Source organism: Cyprinus carpio, chromosome A23 (genome assembly GCF_018340385.1).
Source record: "Cyprinus carpio isolate SPL01 chromosome A23, ASM1834038v1, whole genome shotgun sequence".
Taxonomy (NCBI): domain Eukaryota; kingdom Metazoa; phylum Chordata; class Actinopteri; order Cypriniformes; family Cyprinidae; genus Cyprinus; species Cyprinus carpio.
Window position 1 is genome coordinate 23422729 of NC_056594.1, and position 27070 is coordinate 23449798.

Here is a 27070-nt window from a genome sequence, read left to right on the forward strand (position 1 = left end):
AAGCATCTTCTCTATCTGAATGTGAAGTTGTGACCATAACTGAGTGATGGATCTGCCACTAGAGGGATCTGCAGCATCTGAAGAAACGGACAGTGATTCACTGAGCACTGCTTACAGTGAAGGATGTAATAATACAAATATACTGATAAAATACATCACTCTGATTTCATAGATTTTCAGCTAGTACGCTGAGGCTCTGCACTGCCCTTCGTTCATTCAGCGTGTGAGTGTGTGTTTTTGCTTTGCAGCGATGGCAGTTGTGTGTGAGACTCCAGTGTGAAGGGACATGAGCTCTTCAGTTCTTATCAGGCTTTAGTGAAATTCCTCACTCAGCAAATGTGAATGAGACACTCTCAGTGACGCGTCCTCACAGGAATCTCTCTCTCTCAGACACACACACACACACACACACACTAACCTGCATGGACTGAAGTGTGGAAACACATCACTAATGTTTCACTCACCCACAATCTGCAAAGAACAACATTTGTCCACTAAAAGGTCAGTTATTATTTGCTATGTTACAGGGGTTATTAAACAAGCTAATATTTACCACAAGCATCAAAATGCATTCTATTCTATTCTACAGAAGAGAAAAAAAAAAAAAAAAAAAAAAAAAACAGGGAAAGTAGTCAAATGTGAAGTTGTCATGGGGGCGTCTAAAGTCTAGGTATGTCAAGTCGGGGCAGGTTGTATCATTTTATATGTTGTAATGTTATACAATTAATTACAGTTTCTATAAACCAAAATAATGGTTTAATATTTTTCTTACCTTTTGTGTTTTTGCTTTTACAAATTTCTTAGGATTACAGTTTTGTTTATTGGTTCATTTTGTTATTCACAGTTGTTTTACTGTTTAAATTTTGCTAAAATGTCATACAATATAGGCCAGACTTTAAATCAATAGGGGGCCCAGCAATTATTATTTGATCTAGTTTGCAAAATGAAAATAAGCATTAAAGAAAAATACAATATAAAGTTTAGAACTTCAACCAAAACCTTTTTTAAACATCATTGTCCCTTCCATATTAAAATGTATTAGGTAAAATTAAAATGTAATAAATGTATATAACTGTAATCTGTACCAGTGTATTGTACAACAAAAAAATGTGTTCATTAAATGGAATTAAGCTGAAATAAATTAAAATATTAATATAAGATGACATGCTTACACATTAAAAAACTTAAAATTAGAAATGTTGCCATTGCAACAAACAATAATGATTTTATGGGAATAAAGTCATAGCACTGGGATATTAAAGTCTTAATATTTTCAGAATAAAGTCAAAATTACCAGAACCAAGTAATAGCAATATGAGAATAGTTAATAATTTAAGACGTTTTACTTTATTCTCAAAATATTATAGCTCTAGTTTCACAATGCTACAACTTCATTCTCATAATCTATATTATTTGGTATATGGCATTAAAACTAGTAAAAATGGCTAAAACTAAAACTGGAAAAAAAGTTAAATAGAAATAAAATAAAAATAAGAGCATACAAAACGTACTAACTAAACTAAAACTTAATTTGAAAAATTTAAATATAAAAATAAAAGCTATTTAATTTATTATAATTAATATATACTATATAACATAAATATACTAACACTTCTCATCAATACTGTTAATTTTAATAATAATTAACATAAATAATAATATATTTATTTTTAATGCTCTGTTTCTGTATCCAGCAAGGGATTTAAAAAAAGTTAAAGACCTCTTATTTAAGATATTTACCATAAACTGACTTTGAAAAACATCTGTCTGTCTCATGAATGCAAAGCGGTTGTTCCGGATCCAGTTGTCGCCGCACTCCACTCCAGGTTTTCGCTCCGTCTTTCCTTAAAAGCATTCGGAGTTTAAAGCGCAGAAAAGCACGCCAGTGAGTGGAAGCGGGATCAGAGCGACAGAGGCGGACCTCAGTGCGGTTCAGCGCGCGCGTGCGTGTGTGTGTGTGTGTCCGGCCGAACGGAGGATGGAGGACGAGCCGCGAGAGACCCTGGACTGACGGAGGAGGAGGAGGAGGGGGTCTTGCTTTTTACATGGAACCTGTTTGCGTTTTCCTCCAAAGGTGGATTTTATACCTGAACTCTACATGACAAAATGCCATTTGCCAAGCGGATCGTGGAGCCCCAGTGGCTGTGCAGACGCGCGGACGCGGATGAGGAGGGTCTCCTGCTCCAGGACCTGTGCGCCTTCAGTAATGTGGCTCTGTCCCGGACCCTGCGCCAGCTGTCGGATCTGGCCAAACACGCCTGCTCGCTCTTCCAGGATCTGGAGCACGAGCTGCTCGCCACGAACCGGCGCGTCTTTGCGCTCCGGGAGAAGATGAGCAGGATCCAGGAGACCACCGGCGCGCTCGATCCCAAACAGGAGGCAGTGCGTGAGTATCCCGCTCCTGGAGTGTCTTTTGTATCCAAAAATTGATGAAGAGTTCGTTTTCTCAAGATTTAGTCCTGCGTAATGGTGATCGATTGCACTTGCGATCTTTGGGTCAGCAGTCCAGATGTTTTACCGCTCGGATACATCACACAAACGGCCCTTAAAGAGTTATGTAATCCAAGTAATTGTTTACTTTTGCGCGCTCTTGTCTCCTCTCCAGCGCGCACGACTGATGAGTAGTGGTTAAAGATCTGGACTTGAGACCGGAAACTTGTAGGTTCGACCCCAATATGAAGTGATTCATGGACTATCCACTTGATCAAAACACTCAGGTTACTCTAAGGGGAGCATGTGGTTATATGGTTTCTAGGTAGACCATCTTGATCAAGCTGGTTTTTAGACCCTAGACCAGCTAGAAACCAGCAAACATGTTCCAAAACGCAGCTACTGTAGGGCTGTGAGTCACTGGAGAATGTGGTGAAAGTAGCTGGTTTATGTAGTGAAGGACAGCAGAAGGGGTGTGTGCTCTTCACACCAGATGACACTGGGAAAACATGATTCTTGTTACTGAGAACATCATTTCCATGTTGCTTAAGAACAGATTCTGACGTTCATGCACATGTGAAAGTGAAACAAGCCTGATGTCTGTGATCCGTGATGAATCGAGGCAGAGAGAGTGTTTCTGTTGGAAGCTGTGATGAGATTAGTGAGGTTAGATTGTTTTGTGTATTTGCAAAGTGAAAGAGAAAGTCTATTTATTTATTTATTTATTTAATTATTTATTTATTTATTTATTTATTTATTTATTTATTTATTTATTTATTTATTTATTTTTATTTTATTTTATTGAGAGAGAGAGAGTGTTTTAAAGTCTCTGGCCTTGGATTTATTATTATTATTATTATTATTATTATTAATCATGATAGTGTTTTAATAATATTGAATAATAGTAGTAGTTATTTATTGTTTTATATTTTGTATAATTTTATTTATATTTTATTGTTTCTTATTTATTTTAAATATTTTTATTAATATTACAACTACTACTAATAATAATAATTATGCACATTTAAATAAATAAAATACAAAATATTTAAAAATATTAAATGACTAAATATTAATGAAATAATAAAAAATATAAAACAATAAAATTAGATACTACTTATAATAATGATAATAATAATCTTATTCTTATATTTTTGTTTTGTATTATTTTATTGTTTCATATTAATTTTAAATGTTTAATATTCTAATCATATCAAATTTATTTAATGTTTTGTTTTATATTTTATATTATTCAAATTATATTTTGCTAAAGTATTTTATAAAAAAAATTATAATAATAAAAGCAGCAGCAGCAACAACAATAATAATAGCAAATATTTTGTAAAATAGGAAAACAATATTAAACAAAAGATATAAATAAAATATTACAAAATATAAAATAAAATTGATATTGTTGTTGTTGTGGTCAAAACATCTGGCATTGTAGAAAAGTCTATAATGTTCTCTTTAAGAGACACCTGGACTCGGCATGAATGAATCTTAAAGATTTTTAAGTTGACAGGATTGAGAGAAATATTTCAGAACAGCTGAAAGATTCTATCAAATTATTGTTGTTATTGTTATTTTATTATTTATTTATTTATTTAGTGTTCAAGGTGAATGTAAAACTGTGAAAATGTAAACTGTGAGTAGTTCATCAAAGAATGGATGTGTGTTATGGGTGCTGTCAGGAGGTTCTGTCTCCTCATGCTGTCTGAATCTCCTGATCTTCAGGGTCATTTTAGAGGAATGTGGTGTTTATGGAATAACACCAAACCTGGCATGTCCTTCCAGCCCTCCTTCCTTCCCCGTCTTGTCTTTCTTTAGCCACTAATAGTTTGTTTTGCTCTGGGAGGTCTCATTCAAACTCTTTCCTCATAAGCTTCGTCTCTGTGTGTGACTCATTCAAGGAAGTCTGGCCCAACTGAGACTCAGAGAGGATCCTGAGCAAAGTTCACAACACATCAGCTTGTATAATCCAGCTCCCTTTAGACAATCTCTGCTCCAGCAGTCTGCTTAAATAACTGAATAAGTGCCTGTTTTCAGCCTCTCGTTCCTGTTTAACCTGCCATTTGGAGGTCAAAGGTCACTAATGCACTTCGTCCAGCACTAGTCTCTGGTACCTGTGGGTCATTATGAGTCAGACAGATGGATTCTGTCATTTATCAAATAGATTGGGATCTTTTGTTTGTGTCAGTCTGCTTAAACATGACATCATGATTATGGTTAATCATCAAACCAACCCCATAAAGATTTCTTTTTCATTTTAAGAGAGTCTTAAAAGTAACCTGCTATTTTTGCCAGCTGTTACAACAGACTTGAGTGGAGAGGATACAGCATAATGCAAAAGTTAATAATAATAATAATAATAATAATAATAATAATAATAATAATAATAATAATAATAATAATAATAATAATAATAATAAATGATAATAATAATCCAGACACATTTGTCATGCGTTATCAATTTATTCTGCAATCAAAAATGTGCAAAATATGAAATTATCAAAATGAAGTGAATAGTATTCAGTTAGGTACATGATCAAATAATAAAAATAAAAAAAAATCACAATATGTGTGATTATCAAATCATATTCAAATTTAGTTAAATAAATATATGGCTATGTGTTTCAGAGTAAAGCGTGGCACTGAAGAGAAAGTTCACTTGCTGCGGTTATTCATTTAAAAAAAAAATTGGATGGTTTGGTTTAACTTTTGAAAATTATAAATAAATAAGACATAAATATTAGTATTGTAATTTTAAAGTTGAAAATAAATGTATAATTATTATTAATATATACATCATTTTTTTATTTTACTGTGAACTATTACAATAGTATTCTTATTTTGTTTTATTTAGTAATTTTTATATTATTATTATTATATTATATAGCCATATTGATACATAATCACAAAACCTGCATTTTTTTTAAAATAGCAATAAAATAAAAAAATATATTTTTATTTAAATTGCCCCAAATTGTACAGTCCTAGTATTCTACTATTAAGTGGAATGTTATGTTTAATAATAACCATGTTTAGGCTCCTGACAAACTACTATTTTTATGTGGAAAAATGTGCACCTTTATTTGTATTTTTTCAATAACTTTGTCATTGCTTATACTCAAGCTTAGAGCTCTGTTTAAATCCCAAGTATACAACTTTAGTGTGTAACTTGAGCCTGTAAGCAGCCATCCAGAGTGCCCTAAAAAACACTAAATCACTCTGACCTTAGCAACCACTTAGCAACGTCCTGTGATCCATCCAAACAGTCTAGCATTGTGGCACACGTTTTATGTTGGCAATGTCAGCTCATATTTTGTTCAGAAAATGTCAAACTGGTTTCTGAGCTAACAGCTGGTATTGTGAGTATGATGTTGGTTTCTCATATCAGAGGAACTTTTGAAGTCTGTGTTATTGTTGTGGTAATGATATATTGAATAGATTTATGTACACCCTCTCCCAGCACCATAATTACCCTCCATCAGCCCTTTCATAGTGATTGTCTCTTGTGTGCTTTAACAACAGAGCAGCTAATATGAATCTGAATCAGTGCAAATGTGAGTGTGTGAGCGTGGGTGGGAGGTGGGGCTTTGGAAAGGCCTGTGGTACCATTGAGAATCAGCATGGCCACATTAGGACCTGTTTAAGTTGCTTCTGCTGCACATGGCGTGTGTGTGTGTGTGTGTGTGTGTGTGTGTGTGTGTGTGTGTGTGTGTGTGTGTGTGTGTGTGTGTGTGTGTGTGTGTGTGTGTGTGTGTGTGTGTGTGTGTTCATCTCTGTGATATCGGGCATGATGCTGACACAATTAGGTCAAACACTGTAAACGGTGTATTGCACATGCTCTCTAAGCCTCATCCCTGTTCAACACACTCTCTCTCATATACAGTACATAACCACACTCTCATGTTTTCCTCATATATTGTCTAAATGCTAATAATGGTCCAGTATTTTAACATTTTCAAAGTGGTTAACATGAAACAGCATTTACAATGCATTTAACTTCTCTAATGAGAGTTATTTTGATGGAAATAAATTCTTCAAAAAAGGATAGGGGTGGATTTTTTGAGAATCATGCTATTTTGTTATTTTAAAAATATGTATCTATATGTGTGTGTGTGTGTGTGTGTGTGTGTGTGTGTCTGGTGTCTGTGAGAGAGAGAGGTGGAGAACATTTGCCAAACATTTTGTTTTAAGTGTTTATATTGTGTTTATAAAGTAAAAAAAAATGTGTATGTATAGACACATGTATATTGTATTGTGTATGATTTGTCTGCATTTTTTTAAACAAAATATTGTCTAAAGATTGTCTTATAAAATCAAAGTCACACACACACACACACACACACATATATATATATATATATATATATATATATATATATATATATATATATATATATATATATATATTACTTTATTTTAATAGACATTTCTTATAGCAAAATTCACAGATAAATCAGAGAGACATTTAGTTAAGAATGAAAATTGTGAGTTTATGATCAGAGTAAATCCGTCTGTCTGAATTTGTTTCCTGATTGACTTTTTAGCTCCTAAAGCCACAAGCAAGTGAAACACACTTTTTTTGGAGGAACGGCTGTAAAATGTTTGAAGTGTGTGTGTGTGTTTGAGAGAGAGAGAGAGAGAGAGAGAGAGAGAGAGAGAGAGAGAGAGTTTGTTAGCGTAATAGAAAGACGCATGACTGTGAGGCACTGAAGTGTGTCTGGCTCTTTCAGATTAGCATTTCCGTGGTAACGAGACAAAAACTCTGAATGCGGCGGCTCATCCATGACTGTTCCCTTCTCAGTTCACTAAAACCTCCTCAGGACAGCTAAAACTCCTAATCATTTTGATTTCAAGGCTGGCTGTTAATAGGGTGCATGTCTTTAACCTTCATGTCCTGTTTGGGGTCTGACAGAGGACCTTGCTGAGAGCCTTGCATCACTTCGTACTCTGTTTATGATATATTTTATAAATTTATCATTTTTGTTATAATATAAAATATGTTGTTTTTTTATGTTATAGTAGTTTCCGTACTTTATTTCTTTAAATAATAATAATAATAAAAAATATTATTATTATTATTATTATTATTATTATTATTATTATTATTATTATTATTATTTCAATGCCTTCATGACATCAGCTGAATAGAAACATAATTTGAGATGTGAAAATGTTTGACAGATTATAACAAACATTATTTTTTAGATGTTTATTTTTTAATGGTTTTATTTTATTATGACAAATGATTTATTTTTATGTAACTTTTAAGTAAGTAAATGTGGTTGGTTTGATGTCATGTTGACTTGATTGTGAGAGAAGAACTTTCCAATTATTGTTATTATTATTATTTAATTTAATGCAATTAAATATGAATAAAGATTAAATATATCATTAAATAGTACTGGTAGTGGTAGTATTTAAGTATATTTTTTCATATACAGCTTAGGAATCTTTGGGACTTAAAACAGAATGGTAGTTTATTTTGATAATGTTCATATGTCAATTCAGCAAGCACATCTTCTCTTTCATGCATACACATGCTTTAAGATGCGTCCGTTTTCATTGATCAGAGCAAGGGCTGGAAGTAATTGGTTACCCTCATAGCTAGAGATAAGAGAACATATAAAGAGAGGAGGAAAGTGAGAAGACAGTATTGCATTCTGCTTTAAAAATAGTATACATTATGCAGATACAGTATTTAGTAAGAAGCATGCTAGTGCTCCATGCCTCCCAACATATCCCATATCTGCTGCTACAGCTAAGGTGTAGAGAAGAGGCCTGGTCTTTGGCTGCGGTCTGGGAACACACATGGTTGGCCGTGAGCCATGTTCCAGTCCTGCCTGTCATGTTTTTCTATTTCTTTCCAGTGGAGTTTTATGGCTTGTGAAGTGTGCGAAGTTCTGAGGGAAACCTGTTCTAGGAAAAGAGTACTTACACTACCACACAGTCTCTATAGTTGCTCCCTGAGGACACTGGCTCCGGCTCGAGTGGCTGCGCTGTGGACATTGATCGTTTTCTAGGTGTGTTGATGGTAGACTGCAGGGTTGGCAGTGAGACTGTATTACTGGACATTGAGCTCTAGACTGCTTTCACAGTTTGTGTTGAAGAGATTCATACTGAGAGGAACACTGAACGTCAACCAAATGCCATGGGTGGAGGAGTGTGCAGGTGGTGCTTCTTTGTTGAATGCTTTGATATCGAGATGTACAGATGTACATGTACAGTGTGTCCGAAATATGAGAGTGGATTATTTTTGAGATGGGTGTGAGCTTTTTGTCTATCTATCTATCTATCTATCTGTCGGTCGGTCGGTCGGTCGGTCGGTCGGCCGTCTGTCCATCCGTACATATAGTACATAAAGACAGAAACAGAAAGACAGATAGATAACTCATAGATCTCTCTGTCAATCTAGATATCTGTCCTTCAGATAGATAGATAGATGGATAGACAGATGGACAGATGGACAGACAGATGGATATACAGTACATACAAACATATAGACAGATGATAAATAGCTCGAGGAATAGACAAATGGACGGACTGTCTATCCATCTGTCTATCTGTCTGAAGGACAGATATCTAGATTGACAGACAGATCTATGAGCTATCTATCTGTCTTTCTGTTTCTGTTTTTATGTACTATATGTGCATCTATCCATCTGTCTATTTGTCTATCATCTGTCTGTCTATTTGTTTATCATCTGTCTGTCTATCCATCTATCTAAATAGATATCAGATCTAGATAGATCTATTTATCATCTGTCAATATTTCTTTCTGTCTGTATACTGTATATCAGTCTGTCCATCCATTTATTCATCTATCCATTTATCTACTCGTCTGTCTCTTTGTCTGTCTATCTCATGGACAGATATCTAGATAGACAGACAGATCTATTAATTATCTGTCTGTGTTTTTGCTTCTGTGTATATGTTTGTCTATCCATCGTCTGTCTATTCATTTATCCATATGTCTAATATCTATCTTTTTATCTCTATCTAGACAGACGGCTCTATCATTTCTATATGTACTGTATATCTATCTGTTTGTCTGTCCATCTCTCTCTGTCTATGCTAAAATGCATGAATGTGCTTCTGTCCATCTTTTTGTCTATTTATCTATCATTTGTCTGTCTGGACATCCATCCCCATCTCTTTTCGTTCATCTTGTGAAGTGTCTCCATCCCATTACCTTGTCTTCTCCTCATCATTTGATGTCATCAACCCACTTTACCTGTCAATAAATGTCAAAAACATGTATATAAATAAAACCTAGAAGTCTATTCCCCGCCGCAGTTACCTTTCAGCTCTCTGGCACTGATGTCTTAGACACGGTGAGCAAATCCCTGCTGTGTTCCAGTGTGTTTTTCACCTCAATTTTGTTGAATTATATATGACGGCGTGAGGCTGAAGCACGTGCCGGTTTAATGCAGCTCACATGTAGTGTGTGACTGGAGACTCCACATACATTATGCATCGCGTGCTTCCTTACGCACCTCCAGAGTTTCCCCGATCACACACGCACCCGTTGAACTGTTTCATTGGGGGGCTGAATCGCCTGATGGGGAAGGATGATAACAAACACCCTGTTCTTCCTCAGTTTGCATCATTCTGTTTTCCTCTTTGTCTCATCCAGCTGTTATTGGTCCTCGACACTTTTCGGGAGGTGGAGGGCGGTAGGCAGTGTTTGCTGTGTTGTCACGCGTCTCCGGGCTAACAAGCTAAACAAGGAACACAGCAAGCACATTTGTTATGCAACATTTAGAGTAGGCCAGCGGGCTGCAGGCAACTCTCTCTCTCTCTCTCTCTCTCTCTCTCTCTCTCTCTCTCTCTCTCTCTCTCTCTCTACCAAAAGTCTGCATAGTAACAGCCCAGAGGTGAGTCTTGTCTAACCTTCTCATTGAGGACTCAGACTGCAGCTGCACTTGCGTGTTTCCCTTTTCTATCCACAGTATCTTTCTTCAGCACCTCATCTTCTACGAACTTCAATCCTCATAAAACATGCAAAAGGAAGTTAAAATGGTCAATGTTAACTTACAAACCCGTATGACTTTCTTTACTCTGTGGTACACAGAGTAACACAGAGAATTTCTGAAGAATATTCTGGCAGCTCTTGTCAGGATGATTGAGGCTGTCAACTTTTACAATATAATTCTATTAAAAGTAGTCTGTATCACTATATTCCAAATCCTCTGAAACCATTCAATAGCTTTGTATGACAAAACAGACCCAAATTTAAGTTAGTATTCAATAAAAGATTCATGAAAAACCATTCATTTGAATCTTTTGGATCTTTTTAATGAATCATTTATTTTCACAAAAACTGTTTTTTTTTTTTTTTAATATCATTTCTTGCGTAACACTAATGTTTAATGTATCTCTTTTTTGTACATTTGCTTATACACATTTGTTTATTTTGAGTCTGATCATAGTCGGTGTGTTTGAATGTAGTTTCTAAGAAAGCAAATGGAAAAGTTGGCAGATTTGGGTTGGATACATTAAAAATGTATCAATACTGGTCAGATCTGGTTGGGTTAGGTCACTTTGTTTTGTTTATGGGCTCATTAATGTGCATAAATATTTTTGCATGATCTCAAGGGTGTTTCTGTTGTGATTGTCAAGACCCCACTGAGCATTTGATGGATAGGAATGATTGAGATCCCTTTTTAAAAGAGTCAGGGCATTGAACTGGAAATTCCAAAGGCACAATGAATTTTCATTTGGTAAATTCAGCAGAAGTCTCAGGTTTTGGTCACATGACAGAGTGTCACTTTGGCAATGTCCTTTTGATGCACCATTCCCATAGAAGTCCATTTGCAGTGTTCTTCTAACATTAAGCTGTACTAAAACAGTCCTGCCAACTGCAGTTTGACTTTATCCAGAAGGTACAATGTTATCAAGCCTCTTACTTTTAAATATCAACTCAGAACTCTAATGCACATTCTCTCAGTGTCTCTTTATCTTTCTGTTAAAAGCCTCATGCAGGTCTGGATGACTGTGAGCTGATAAAATACGGTTGTTAATTATAGCTGGATATCAAAGACTCGTCTCTTTTATGAGTATGAGTATGTGTCTGCAGATAGGTCTGATGCACCGCTGCTGGTTTTTCCATGCACATCTCTCAGGTTTCAGGGCAAAGCACTGAGTTTAGGGCCCCGGGGCCACAGGAGACACCTCCAATGTTCACCTAAATGCAGGTGTCAAAAATACACTTCATGTCTGCTTTAGAAAGACAGGTGGAAATGTGTTTGAAAATGCTTAGTACGTCTTGTTTTTCCTTAGTTGTTTTAATTGCACTGAAATTAAGTGGTAAAATAATCCAAAGGTACTTTGGTAAGAGATGAATCATAGACCGGCTTTTATTGGCTTTGTCTTACACACACGCACTACTGGTGAACCCAAAGCCATAGGCAGTCTCCGGTAGGATGGTTTTGGTCTTTTAAGGGAAGCGGCTGTCTGTTTGATGTGGTTTCAGTGGGTTGTTCAGTCATATCAAGCATTTTAAATCTAGCTGACTTACAGGAAAACACTTTTTACACCTCATGGAGGCTAAGTCCATTTCCAAACCTAAAGTGATGAGAGGTATGATGGGAAAAGAGGTCGAAGGTTAAAGGGAGGATTTGGGAGTGTTTACACTTTGAGAGTTTTCGAGCTTGAACAAAGTTTGTGTGTGTAGTATCTTAGAAACACTTAGGGTTTGTACTTTAGAAAACTTCAGAAATATTTTATAGGGTTAGGCGATTTTTGGACATTTTTCAGATATTTGACACTATTTGTACTGTAGTACTGTATGAGTACTGTAGCTTCCCAGCTTCAGTCTTTCCTAGTGGCAAATAGTTTCTTTGACCCATTTCAGTTTGGCTTCCGTCCACAACATAGCACTGAAACTGCCCTTGTAAAGATATTGTGAACGATTTATTACTCTCTTGCGACACTGGCTCTCTGTCTTTACTTCTGTTACTTGACCTCAGCTCTGCCTTCGATACCATCTCTCATGATTTGCTTATCTCTCGTCTTTCAGCTATGGGTCTGTCTGGTACTGCTCTCTCCTGGCTCTCTTCATACCTATGTGACAGACAGTTTTACATTTCTGCTCGGGAATTTAGATCCCCTACTGCCCCCCTGAAACAAGGCATCCCCCAGGGTTTTGTTCTTGGCCCTTTGTTGTTTATTATTTATATTTTATCATTGGGTCAGATACTACAGCGTCATGGCTTTAGCTATCATTTTATGCTGATGACATTCAAATTTACACTTAATGCAGGCCTTCCCTATCCACCCAAATTTACAACATTTCTGTTTGCTTGCAGGATATAAAAACATTGCTTAACTCAAATTTTCTGAAACTTAATATGGATAAAACTGAGATCATCATTATTGGTACGCCATCACTTACCACCAAAGTTCCTGCTGACTTTACTTGCAATATCACTGGCACTCTTAATTGCTCATCTAGTATCGTTAGAAATCTCGGTGTTATGTTTGACTCCTCGCTTTCATTTCAGTCTCATATTAAATCTCTCTCTAAATCAGCATTCTTTCATTTATGTCGAATTGTCCAGCTCCATCCTTTCATTAGAGCCAACGATGCAGAAAAACTCTCATTCATGCTTTTGTTTAATCTCGTCTCAATTACTGTAATGCCCTTTTTATTGGCTTACCAGCTACCTCTATTGCTAAATTTAAGTATATTCAAAACTCAGCTATTTGCGCTAAGCGTCCGGCCCACATCACCCCTATTCTAGCTGATCTGCATTGGCTACCAGTAGCCTATTGTATTAAGTTTAAAGTTATCCTGCTTACTTTTAAAGCTTTGTATGGTCTGTCTCCTTACTATCTTTGCAATACGCTCCTTCCCTATTCTCCACCCCATTCATTGTGGTCCTCTGATTCTCGCCTTCTTGCCATCCCTCTTTATCGCCTCTCTATTGCCTCTCTTCTGTGGGGGGCAGATCATTCAGTGTTGTTGCCCCTAAATTATGGAACTCTCTTCCCAGATCACTCTGTCTTGCCAATAGCTGAATTCAAATAACTGCTCAATACTCACTTGTTTTCAGAATATTATTTTTCTTAAATTAAATTCTGTTTATTCTGTCTTATATTGTCTTATCTATATATTACTCTCTGGATGTCTGATGTTCTCTTTACTATCTGTATTATTGTTTGATGTTATCCTCACATTTCTGATGTTTATTGTAAAGTGTCCTTTAGCTCTGGAAAGGCGCTATATAAATAAACATTATTCTTATTATTCTTATTTGATGTATTTGATGTTGTATTTGAAATGGCTTAAAACATTATTTTAAAAGTTTTTAGAATTTTTTTTTTTTTTTTTGAGTTATTAGGGAAACTCAATTCCGTAATCTCTATAACTGCACATCTCAATAAGTACTGAATCCTCCCTCCTGTGCGTGAATGCTCTGTCTTACAGTGAATCTGTGGATGTACACCTGAATGTCTCTTAGCATTTGGCTGTAAAGCTAAGGTGTTTTACGTGGTCGTTAGCGTGTTACTGTATGGTTAAGCAGTTGGTTTAAGTAGTTATTAGCATGTTGCTGTACATTTATGCTGTTGTTAGGGAGTTAATAAGGTGTTGCGAGCAGTTGTTAGCATCTTTCTATATGATTAAGTGGTCCCTAGGATGTTTTAAGGAGTTGTTAGCATGTTGCTGTATAGTTACGTGGAGTTTTCAGTGTGTTAGCACATTGGTGGTTGCTAAGGTGTTCTAAGTGGTTGTGATTCATTAGCATCTTGCTAAATGGTTAAGCAGCTCCTAGGGTGATTAAATAGTTGTTAGCATGTTGCTGTACAAATATGTGGTTACTAGTGTCTTTTTTACATGTCACTTTACAGTTAAGCAGTTGCTAAGGTGTTCTGAGCAGTCATTAGCATCTTGTTGAATAGTTAACTTTTCCTTTTTTTGAATGTGCATGTCGCTGTACAGTTTTCTAAGTGGTCATTAACATCTTGCTATATTGTTTTAGTAGTTGGTAGCATGTTGCTGTACAGTTATACAGAGTTTTGAGTGTCTTTTGATGAGTTGCATACTAAAGTTAATACACAGAGGTTTATTTTAATCACTTACACTAAGTATGACAATCTATAATGCAAGAGACAGTCACCTCTGTAAGTTTTTGTGTGATGTTAGGTAACGTGATCCATGAGTGTTCATCATTCCTCAGTATTTGTATGCATTTTTGAGATCACACGCAAGTGTGAAATATCTGATGATTAGAAGGGACACTTCAGGCTCTGGAATGCGTTTCATTGCTGTCAGGTATTTTTGTTGCTCTGTCTTCTCACTTTGAGTTGTTTCAGTGTGTGTTTTTGTGATGATGACAGCTCATCTCCTGGCAGTTGAGCTCTCTGGGTTTGCTTTACTGTAGAAAGCTGCTGCTTGGACTAACTTCATGCTGTTGTTCAGGGCTTGATGTCGATGGAGCCCCATGTAATTTTCCCTCTGAAAAATGACTGTTATGACTTTGGCCTGCATACTCCATCCATGACATCAAAGACATTCCTTTGTCTTACTGTGCTGTTAGATCTGCCCGCCCAACACACACACACACACACACACACACACACACACACACACACACACATGCTCTTCTCTGTGATTAGATTGATGAAAAAGAGGGGTGCGTCCTCAGACGTGTCATTATGAACACTGCTGCTCATAACTCAGATCGGGTCGTGTGTCTCTCTGAGACCTCCAGCAAACCTCTAATTACGCTACATGTGTTTAATGTCTTCACAGCAGGACCCTCTCCTCTCCCCTCAATACAGTTCAGTGGGATTTAAAACTTTTAAAGGGGCCATGGCCTACACCAGGGATGACTAGTTCTGTTTCTGGAGATCTACCTACCTGCAGAGTTCAGTTCCAACTCTGCTCCAAAACACCTGTCTGTAATTATCAAGCATTACTGAAGATCTTAATGAGCTGGTTCAGCTGTTTTGAAGCAGGGTTGGAGCTTAATTTTGCAGGAAGGAAGATCTCCAGATACAGCATTGAGCACAGACAATATTAAGTCCACTTAAAATGTTAGTCAAGGGTTCTCATATTTTCTCACCTCATCTGATGTCTCACCTGACATCTCATCTCATTTCATCTGACATCTCATCTCATCTAATTTTATCCAACCGCATTTCACTTTATCTCATTGCAGCACATCTCTCTTCTCTTCTCTTCTCTTCTCTTCTCTTCTCTTCTCTTCTCTTCTCTTCTCTTCTCTTCTCTTCTCTTCTCTCTCTCTTCTCTTCTCTTCTCTTCTCTTCGCCTCTCTTCTCTTCTCTTCTCCTTCGCCTCTCTTCTCTTCTCTTCTCTTCTCTTCTTTCTCCTCTCCTCTCCTCTCCTCTCCTCTCCTCTCCTCTCCTCTCCCTCTTCTTTCCACTTTATCTTTTTCCTCTAAATTCCTCTTGCCTCATATCATCTTTTCTCTCATCTAATTCCATCTTGTTTCATTTTCTTGCATCTTGTCTTCTCATTAAAGTTACATTCCTAACTTGACATAAATCTCCTTGAGTTCTCGCTGCTAGTGTCTCATGAATGGCCAGTGTCTCATGCTGTAAGTGATCTCTGTGATTGTTCTCTTAGTGGAGTCTGTCTCTCCATGGCAGCGCTGAGAAATGTCTAAAGCAGATTATTCCCATAAAAGCCAGATTATTCCCAGACTCTCCTGACCTCCACGCACCCATGGAGCCGGCCCACCTGCCCTCGTCTCTCTTTCTCATCGCCTCTCTGCCTCTCGTCTTCAAAGGGCCTTCAAACAGCACCGTGACTCTGGCCAAATCCAGATGAGAATCGAACGGCTCCTCCCTGAAGTTTGGCATTGTCCCCCTCTTACAATCCTCCCATAACTGTGAGAGACGTTATGTAACCTACAAAACACAGCTAGTCATAACCCTGCCTTGCTCACTGATTATAGACAGAAGTGAAGACACTTTAAAAGCTAAAACACTCCCATAATGCCACAGTAAAACTTTCCATTTTACATTTCCTCATAATAAGTGTTGGAGAGCATAGCCAGAGAGGCCTGTCATCAGGAACGAGAGAGCAGGAAAGAAGGAGGGATGGATTTAAGAGCTACAAGGAATTCCAATTTCCAGAGTACTTGAGGGCGTGAGTGAGGGCGATCGACCAACCAACACCCCAGCACTGGCAGACAAGTGTGTGTTAGTAGTGCATCTGATAAAACACACACCCACACTTCCAGCCCATAATATCTCTCTGATGTCATCACATGATAAATTAGTTCTTGAACGTTTGACATGGTAACCCTGTGTTTACTGTGTTCATGACTGTTTGAATCTTAATAACCTGTTCAGTTCTATATCAGAAGGAAAACCTTACATAAACTAACCTAAGCAGGTTTTTAGGTGAATTTTGAGTGTAATATGTCCCCTTCAAATGTCTCAAATCCCACTAAACCAAGTGGGCCCTCACTACCCATAACCCAGCCCACGGTGCCAGTAAGTGGGTCTCTGGAATAAAGCAAAGTCCCTTTTTTTCCATCTGAGTTAAAAGCTCATCTTCATAAATCATTTTTATGAGCAAACCAGTGCCGAGGTCGAAAAACAACACCTGTGGATGTGAGGAGAAAAAAAGGGAGGGAAAGAGACTGAAAAAGAAGCTTCTTTGAGAACCTTCAAACCTTTTTTTACCTGTTTTTACACCCTATAAATGCTGCAAATATACTAGGATTATAGAGGGATACAGAGCCCCTAAAGTGACTTCTTGCAAAAAAAATAAATAAATAAAAAAAATATTCAGAATGACTATTCTTTTCTTGTTTTCCAGGTAAAATATTTATAATTCCATAAAACGATAAATTTCTTGAGAAGCCACACTACATAAGATATTAGGACTTCTTATCAGTCTTATATCATATATCGTTTCTAGAATATAAATATTTTTATTTTACTGTACTGAGAAATAAAGAGAAAACTTGACAGTGCACTTTTGGTTCACAAGTAGTTTTTTTTTTTTTTTTTTTTTTTTTTTAATATTGACGGCAAACAAGAAAAAATAGATCAGAAACATTTTAGACAGATTACATTTACATCATGATCAGGTGTTTACTGATTAGTTGAAAATGTAAGATTCCTCATAGAAATCCTTCTTGGAGGAGGGATTTTCTGCCTCGTTTTGATTTTACTGCTCATTCCAGAACAACCCCTCATTATAAATGTGTTAGCCTCTGTCTGTATGTCCACTTCCTGTCAGTCTTTTTTTTTTCACTGATGCTCATGATGATGTGTTATGTGTAATATGATACAGGACCGAATCAGTGGTGAACGCTTGTTCCACTTTTGTATGCCGCTGGTCTGCGGTATCTCAAACCCCAGCAGATCAGCGACTGGACAGTCTGCGGTCAGTCACGGCTTTGACAGGCAGTGTGAATTTTTGACCGTGGTGTCTCAGGCATCTCTTATGGCTGGAGACTGAACGCCTGCTCTCAGGAATCAGTTCATATGAATAAACGCTGGCTGCCTGCTAGTCTAAACCACAATAACATTCCTGTTTTTTCTCTTTCTTTCAGTCTTTCCTATGTTGTCCGATTATCTGCAGCGCTGTTTGTTCAGCCTGTTTGATCTGACATGCTTTTTCTCACCTCTCGACCCCGTGTGTTGAGTGTACATGTGTCTGCAGGCCCATTTTTGACCCGTGTTCCTGTCTCGGGTGAATTGAACTCTTTCCTGATTGAGTGTGACTCTGGGCGTTTTGCTGTTGTTGGTTTTGGGTCTGTAATCGGCCCGAAGGCTAAATGTGTGTCTCAAAAGCTCCTGTGCAGGATGTCTGAGATCCTTCCAGACGATTCCACCACTGTGAGGTTCAAACTGCCTTGTTTCCACTCAAACAGATGCCAGACCACACGACTGGATTTGCCTTTCCATACACACATATGCACTTAGATTACTTTACCCTGTTACGGTCTCCAGATCATCGTAGGGTTCTGGTTGATTATACTTGATTATACTTCTTTTTGTTCTATGCACCTGAGAACTTTTGGTTTTTCTTTTTGAGCACATATATCACTACTTAACGGGGTGAAATATGACCCATTTCATGACTATTCTCCCTATAATAATCTCTGATACAAGACACACAGACATTATCCCAAATTACAGCCCTTCTGTGAACAAGTCTCTGTGTTGTAAACGCGCTCTGGCCTCCCGATGACCGTCTGTTATCAGCAGAACACTCTTCACTTTATCCGTGGTCTGAATTATGGTGTCAAGAGTCAAACTCTTGAAGGAGGGATTTTCTGCCTTGTTGTGATTTTACTTCTCATTCCAGAACAACCCCTCATTATAAATGTTTTAGCCTCTGTCTGTATGTCCACTTCCTGTCAGTCCTTTTTTTCACGGATGCTCATAATGATGTGTTATGTGTAATATGATACAGTACCAAATCAGAGGTGAACGCTTGTTCCACTTTTGCATTTCAGCAATGTGTGTGTTGAAATCACACATGCACCTATTCAGTTTAATCCTTTGATTCATGCAGTGATATGGTGGGTTTTTGGATATGAAACTGGAGAACGGTCATGCAATGCTTCCCATATTTTTAGATTAGATTAGATTCAACTTTATTGCAGAGTACAAGTACAGAGCCAATGAAATGCAGTTAACATCTAACCAGAAGTGCAAATAACAGAGTATATAAAATAAATATAGAATGTGTGAGTATACATTAAGCTTTATGACATATAGTGCGGAGGTAGAAATGTGCAAGGAAATGTGCAAAAAAATCAGAAATGTGCAAAAACAGAGGGAATAATAAGAATATTGTGAGTAAGGATTGCAGACAGGTTATTGTTCAGTTCACTTTTTTTAAGCATAAGGTGGTCCATCCGGGATGTAGTGTTCAGCGCCTGAGATTGGAGCTCACTAGGCTGACCGCTGAGGGAAAGAAAATGTTCCTGAGTCTGCTGGTGTGACAGTGAAGACTCCTATAACATCTCCCCGATGGGAGAGGAGTGAACGGTCTGTGACTGGGGTGAGAGGAGTCTTTGATGATGCTTCTCGCTCTCCTTAGGCAGCGTTTGTTGTAGACGTCTTTGATGGAGGGTAGCCCGATACCAGTGATGTATTGGGCAGTTTTCACCACCCGCTGGAGGGCTTTCTGTTCCGAAACAGTGCAGTTGCCATACCACACTGTGATGCTCCATAAGACACATATACACAGACATATGTGTGCTGTAATCATATGGAACTTTCCGAGATATCCGAGACACATAATAAAGTCACGGATCATCCGTGAAACTAAACTGGGGATTTCAGTCTCTCTCTCTCTCTGTCTGTCTGGCTCATTTGCTTTCACACCCTCCTGGAGCTGTTGATGGATTTAGTCCGTAATGATGGATCGCTCTCACACATAAACATACACACAGTCTTATTTTGTTTCTTGTTGCTTTATTTGTTCTCATGTTGGCCAGTGTGATGACATGCTGTAACTTCCCAAAGTTTCCCTTGAGGCCTCTGAGTTTCCCACAACACCCTTTTACCACAAAGTTCATTTTCTCATTGTTTGATCTTCAGTTAAATTTGGAATTAAAGGAATAGATAAACCCAAAAAAGAATTCTGTCATAAACTTCTGCCACTCATGTCTTTTCAGAACTTTACTTTCTTGACACAATAAGAGGTCATTTGAAGCATGTTCAAACTGCTCTTTTTTTTGTCTTGTTTTTCAGTAAAAATATCTAAACATTCTTAAATCAAGATGCAATTACTTGAGAAGCAAACTAACATAAGATAACAAGTCTTATTTTCTGAACAATCTGCAAAATTAAGTGACTTTACACTAAAAAAAAAAAAAGAAAAAGTCTGCCAGTGAGGTGAGAAAAGGAAACTTGTTTTCCCTTTAAATTAAGTTTCTTTTTCTTACCCCAGTGGCAGATGTTTTTTCTCGTTTTAAGCACTTTATGTTGATCGGTTTTCATAAAACAAGACTTCATACATAAATGTATCATAATTTAACAATGTTTAGATATTTGTATTGAAAAAAAAAAGCCGAAACACTAAGGGAGAATTATTATTATTATTTTTTTTTATTATTATTATTATTTTGCAGTCAAAAATTTATAAAACAATCATAAATGACTTAAAATGACACTTCATTCTAAATCCTCTGTAGCTATATGACAGCTTTGTGTAAAGTATAGTAAATGATTACCTTTTTTTGAGTGAACAAAACCATATCTCTGTTTCTACAGAATATGATTAACAAAACTGGGTTGGTTCAGTTTATTTTCCCTTGAATTCATATGAATTCCACTTAAGTAAGCTTTGCATTATAAATGCTAGAATATGTCTAAATTTGAACTATACTACATTTTAGCTGTTCTTTTACTTTTTTGTGTTTGTTGCTGAGTATCCCATGTCTTGGAAAGCAAACCCACAGGACTCTATAACCCCCACTATTAGGAAAAGATCAAAGGAAGAGGAGAAGAGGGGAGGGAAAACAAAATGACTACAGCCACCATTATCCTTTTTATTCCAGACCATTAATACTCTATTAGAGTCATCAAATGTGGTTGTACAGCACCCCAGGGAGTTTGTCCACAAAACATGATGTTAACAGGCTTTTGCTTCTCTTTTTCTCTCTCGTTCTCCTGGTTTCTTAAACTTAAGCGCACACAGTTTGGAATGTAACTTGGATATGTTTCCTGAAACCAAAAGAGTTTGTCCACAAATAATGGTAAGTATAAATACAACTAAAATAGTTACGTGTGTGTGTGTGTGTGTGTGTGTGTGTGTGTGTGTGTGTTTATATCGAGTATGGGGGAGGAGTTTTGTTTAATTTGATTGGGCAGACATGTGGACTCTACAGTATTTTATCCGAGCAGAGGAGGACAGATGGATATCAGTTTTTAATATATGGAATTCTTTGAGATGTGTTAGATCATCTGTGTTTATTAATCTACTTAATTTGCTTTGATTCCTCTCGTAGGACAGGAGGAAACTGTTATGGATGGTGTACCGCAAGAAAATGTCCTGGAGTCAAAGCTCATTTAGTCTCTGGCATTTAACAAATTGAGCTGTGTGAATCTTTAAGGCTGAAATGTTCTCAATTCCGTGAACCCAATCACTGAATCTGTCAGATTGCAATGCATAATGCGACTTAAGGTGTCACATTCTCAGTTTTGTCTTTCAAGTAAACTATAGTCATGACGAAGCAACAGTTTAAAGATAATCTTAAATGCTAACATATCTGATTAAAGGAATAGCTCATCCAAAAATGAAAATCGGCTGAAAATTGACAGGCTGTCCAGGCCTGATGTAGATGAGTTTGTTTCTTCATCAGAACAGATTTGGAGAAATTTAGCATCATTTGCTCACCAATGGATCCTCTGCAGTGAATGGGTGCCGTCAGAATGAGAGTCTAAACAGCTCTCATAAAAACATCACAATAATCCACAAGTTACACAAATGACTCCAGTCCATCAATTAACATCTTGTGAAGTGAAAAGCTGCATGTTTGTAAGAAATAAATCTAACATTAAGACGTTTTTAACTTCAAACCACTGCTTCTGGCTGTAATAAGAGTTCTCTATCCATAATATTGCTTAGTGAATAAGAGAGTAATATGCACAGAAAAGCAACATTAATAGTCGAAAACTGTTCTAAACAAATATGTCAGTGGGTTTTGATGTGAGAGAACAACAGAGGATGGGCTTTTCCACTGGAGGAAGTGTTATTTTAGCTTATGGAAAGAGAATCCAAACCCATTTGAGCTTCTTTCTTCTAACACAAAAGTAGGTATTTTGAAAAAAAAAATAATCATACAATGAAAGTCAATGAGGTCAAATGTCTCTTTTTGTGTTCCACAGAAGAAAGAAAGTCATACAGGTTTGGAACAACATGAGTAAATGATGACAGCATTTTCATTTATTGGGTGAACTATCCCTTTAAGTATGCACAAAATTACATCGAATAATGATTCTTCAAAAGCTGCGCAGAGGCAGAGAAATCAGTCACTGGCATTGTAGCTTTCCGCACATTGTTCGGAATTACTCCCCAGAGCCAGTTTGGCATGAGAAACAAGACTTTGGGCTCCACTGAGGATCAGAGCATGTGGTTCTCTTTCTCTCACACACACACATGCACAATACAGTTATGAATACATAAGTCTTGGTTTTGGCTCGGCTGAGTATATCCTTGTATATCAGTATATCCTTGCCTTTGGATCTACATCTTGTCTGGAGAGCGATTACAAGACTGAATGAAACCTTGAGGCATTATTTGCCCTGCCTAGTATCTTGTGCTTGCCAGTAGGCAGATAATGAAAGTGTTTTTAGACTCTTTCTAATGAGACGAACACCTTGAGTCATACATTGCTAGACAACTGTTGAATTTTGATGTTGCACATTTTCAGTTGTACCAAGATTTTGCGACATGCATAACGGTAGCCTGAAAAACTGTAGCTATATAACTTCCCAGCCTTGTCTCAAAGTTTTGAAAAATAGAAATGTTTTAATAGATGGATGGCTGGATGCATGGATGGTTAGATGTATGGATGGATGGATGGATGGATGGATAGATGGACGGACAGATGGACGGATGGACAGTGGTTGGATAGATAGTCAAATGGACATTGGATTGATGGATGGTAATATGAATGGATGGATGTATGGATGGACAGACAGATGGAGGATAGATGGATGGATGGACGGATTAATTCAGGAAATTACTTTTCCTGTCAACTTCCTGTGAGGGGTGGCCAATTCAATTCAAATTGACATTCAATTCAATTCTGAATTTAGAGCAACCATTAGAAAATAGATTTTAAAATTTGAGTTTTAGATCTTTTAAATGACACATTGTTTGTTGACATCCATTGTAAGTGCTAAACAGTAAACGCATTTTTAATTTTTATAAACTGAGGGATGAGTCAAATAATTTTTTTTTCTTGGAATATTCAGTTGCTTAGGGTGTATTTAACCCAGGACTGTTCCTGGCAAATATTTTCAGAAGGCAACTATGAAGGATGTGACAGGACACGAGTAGCGTGACATGCATTGTTGGTGTTTAGCTTAATGATAATAACTTCTATAGACAGAGGCAAACCTGTCAGGGGAGAATGACGTTACCCTTACAGCTGCGTGCTATTCATGTGCATGGCCACAAAAGAGATGGAAATGAAAGAGAACTTCACCACTAGTCATGCAAAGGTATGGAGCTCACTGGTTGGTTATGTAAGGATTAGATTCACTCAGAAGGCATGAATAGTGTAGACACAATGATGTGGAGGTGGCCTTTAACATACAGCCAATGCATTGACATGCACTAACAGTAATGTTATTTTCATTCTGGATTGCAGCATTCTGATGGCTCTTGACCAAGATAAATGCAGTCACCACAGTCAGATAAACAGATGAACTTACATAAATGTCTGCGAGAGAGAGCCGGCAGTGATAGCATCCTTGGCTGCTCATCAGAGAGAAATCTCAATTCCTACGGGAATGTTGGAGAAAAACATGGCCACAGTACATCCAGACATATCACCAAAACTTCTCTGTTTCCTTACATTAGCGCACTAGACACGCTTTCCTTTACACGCTGTTACGCCCGGTTTGAGCTCTCAGTGACCTGACTCTGTTTTGTGGCTTCTGCTGCCTTTGTTTTCGGGGCTCTGATATTGTTCTTGGAAACAGTGAAACCCTGCTGACACATTTTCGGGAAAACGTGTGAGTGTGTGTGTATGCTTTTGTCTGTGTGTGTGCATGTTATGTCACAGGCTAGAGTCATTGTTGCTAGCAGACTCAACATCAGTTGTATTCAGTTAATTTGTGTTTGTGGTGAAAGGGGGTATTTGTTGTCTGTTTTAGATCAGGAACAGTTGGTTATATGCACTGTTGGGTGACTTTACCTTTAAAATACAAATATACAAATTACTTGAAGCATTTTAAGTAATTGATGAGATTTTAAATGGGGAATTATGAATTAATCAAATTTTAAAATACGTGTACATGCACTTACTATGTAGCAGGAAAACTAGCGACTAACAGTTAGTTGAGTGATCTTGAGTAAATCTAAAAAGTGATGTTATTGTTGCATCGATTTAAAAAAAATTGTTTCATTGTTACTTTTTTTGGGAAGTAATGCATAACTTGTGATAATGTGTTACTGAAGTAGTGTGGTTAAAACTAAAATTGTTATTTTTTCAGGAAGTAACATTGCATTCTCCGGTGTTATGGTGTAAATACAAAAAATAGCATGTTGCATTACTGTTACTTGAAATGGAAAATAATGCATTTTGTTGAATTTTTGTTTTTGTAAGTAAAATGGTATAGTGTAATTATGTTTTTGTTACTCCTATGAAAATATAACAAATTTTTTGACATTGTTTCATTACATTCTCAGGTGTAGAAGTATACTATAAATACTAAAAATGTTGCATTACTGTTACTTCAAATGAAAAGTAAAACAATTTGTTTAATTCTTGTATGAAAACAATGGGTAACTAAAGTGGTATATTTAAAAAATGCAAAGTTATATTACTGTTACTCCTATTAAAAAGTAACTAAATTTGTGCCATTGTTCTTGTTTTCAGGAAGTAACATGTTACATTCTCATTCTCAGGTGTTATGGCATAAATAAATTAATGAAAAATTTAAAAGTTTGTTACATTGTTGCTTTTCTATTGAAGTATCAGGTAACTCGAGTGGTATGGTGTAAATTTGAAAAGTAGAAAGTTAGTTTTGTTTTTTTATTTTTGTTTTTTTTTACTCCTGTTAAAAAGTAACAAGTTTTGCCAATTTAGTTTTTTTCATTAAATAACATCTCACATTCTCATGTTATGTTGTAAATACTGACAATAACATGTGACATAAATATTACTTATAATAAAAAGTAACACATTTAGTTTAATTGTTGCTTTTGTATAGAATGTAACACGATACTGTAGATGCTCTGGAATTATGGTGTAAATTCTAAAAGTAAATGAGTACTTACAGTAAATGAAAATGAGATGTTTAACTTCTGGGAATAATATTGTGCCCAAATTACTGCTAAATAAACCCACACACTCACTCCTCAGCAAACTCTCACACATTTCTGAACATGTTTCCAGCACTAGCCAGACGGCCCTAGGAAAACCCCTCGACTGTCAGCACCACAGACGGCTCATGCTGTTGTGAGAGACAGAATCGCAGAAATGAGAGAGAGAGAAAGTGGGAGTGAGAGCTTAGAAGGAGAGTTGGCAGGACAGGCATCCCTAAACAAAAGGGGGTGGAGAGGAGCTTGTGGTTGTGCAAGTTTAATTCAAAGCAGGTTTTGCGCGGCTGATGTTGCAACCGGCCACATGCGGCCTCTCGTTCTGTGTCCGGCCCCTCTCTGCTTCTCTTTCTCTTTGTGGTGGCGAGCGGTCGAGCAGCTGGCAGCCCGAGGAGAAGGATGTGTGAGTGCGGTGGTGAAGTTTGGGCTGTCTCAGGATTTCAGCTGTTTATTCCCAGAGCCGGAGGGTGTTATTATATACCATAGAAACACATTCATTAATCCAGCGAAAGGGATTTATCAAGATAAAAAACCACCACCATTTTTTTTTTTTTTTTTTTTTTTTTTTTCACAAACCAGAACTCATGCAATTTGTTTGATCGTTTAACTGATGGAACGTTTAAAATATGTCTTTCTAATAATTTTTGGTGGTCAAAAACATATGTTTAGAAAAGATGCATGATCTACTTTAAAGTCCCTTTGGAAATGTTGGTCAGTGCATCGCAAGTATGCTTCCAAGGTTCCAACTGTTGCTCGACCATGACAGTTGACCTGAGAGTGAAAATTCGGTGATAAAATAAAATAAAATAAAATAAAAAATATAAAACATAAATATAACTCATAAAATAACATTTAAATCATAAAATATAAGACAAAATATATATAAATAAAATATTAAAGGTGCTGTATAGGATTGACACCGAGTGGTTGAACTAGTTATTGCAGTCCAAATTCAAAATATTGGAGCGGGTTTTTGCCACCTGACCCCTCCTCCTCAGACTTGACACACACGGAGGTTGCCAGATTGACGACACAAACAGGAACTGGCGCACTTGACGATGAATGAAATGAAATACGCTGTGTTTTCGGCCAACTGGCAACCCGGTATGCCGAAATACAATTGGGTAAATTGGCAGTGGGCGGGTTTCACACACCAAATTGAAGTCTGAGATACTGGCCCGGGGCGCACGTTTTCAAAGCAGAATAACTGACTGTAGCATTCTTTTTTTTTTTTTTGATAAACATGTTAACATGTTTAATATCTGCAAACATATTATGGTATTTTTATGCTTTAGTAGAGTCAAAATCTTACATACAGCACCTTTAATTAAATAAAAAAAGTAAAATAAAAATATTATTTGAAAAACTTGGACTTGGAAACTGGAATATGTTGAAGTCATAGTACTAAAATTACTAGAAAGATAAAAACATACTAACAATGTAACTGAAAATTAAAATGAAAACTGGAAATATAAAAAGCTAATTTGAAATAATAATAAAACTATAATAGTATATAAATAATGCCAATTTAACACTTATAGCTTGAAACATTTGTTATGTTCCCATAAAGTATGTTTTGGACAGACAGTAAGGTATATTATGCAAAATGTATTTCTATATCTCACAGCCTCATTT

General features: G+C 36.8%; 1 protein-coding gene across 6 annotated transcripts in view; it reads left to right on the forward strand.

Annotated features, from left to right (window-relative positions):
• Positions 1-1837: 1837 nt before the first annotated feature.
• LOC109048798 (Nance-Horan syndrome protein-like) overlaps positions 1838-27070 on the forward strand; it is a 90214-nt gene continuing 64981 nt past the window's right edge. For 4 of the 6 annotated variants that reach the window (XM_042713647.1, XM_042713650.1, XM_042713648.1 and 1 more), the window contains exon 1: positions 1838-2386. In XM_042713647.1, the coding sequence (XP_042569581.1) occupies positions 2107-2386 (280 nt within the window). In that variant the 5' untranslated portion in view covers positions 1838-2106. The remainder of the gene's footprint in view (positions 2387-27070) is intronic. The other 2 variants (XM_042713649.1, XM_042713651.1) reach the window with 1 other exon arrangement.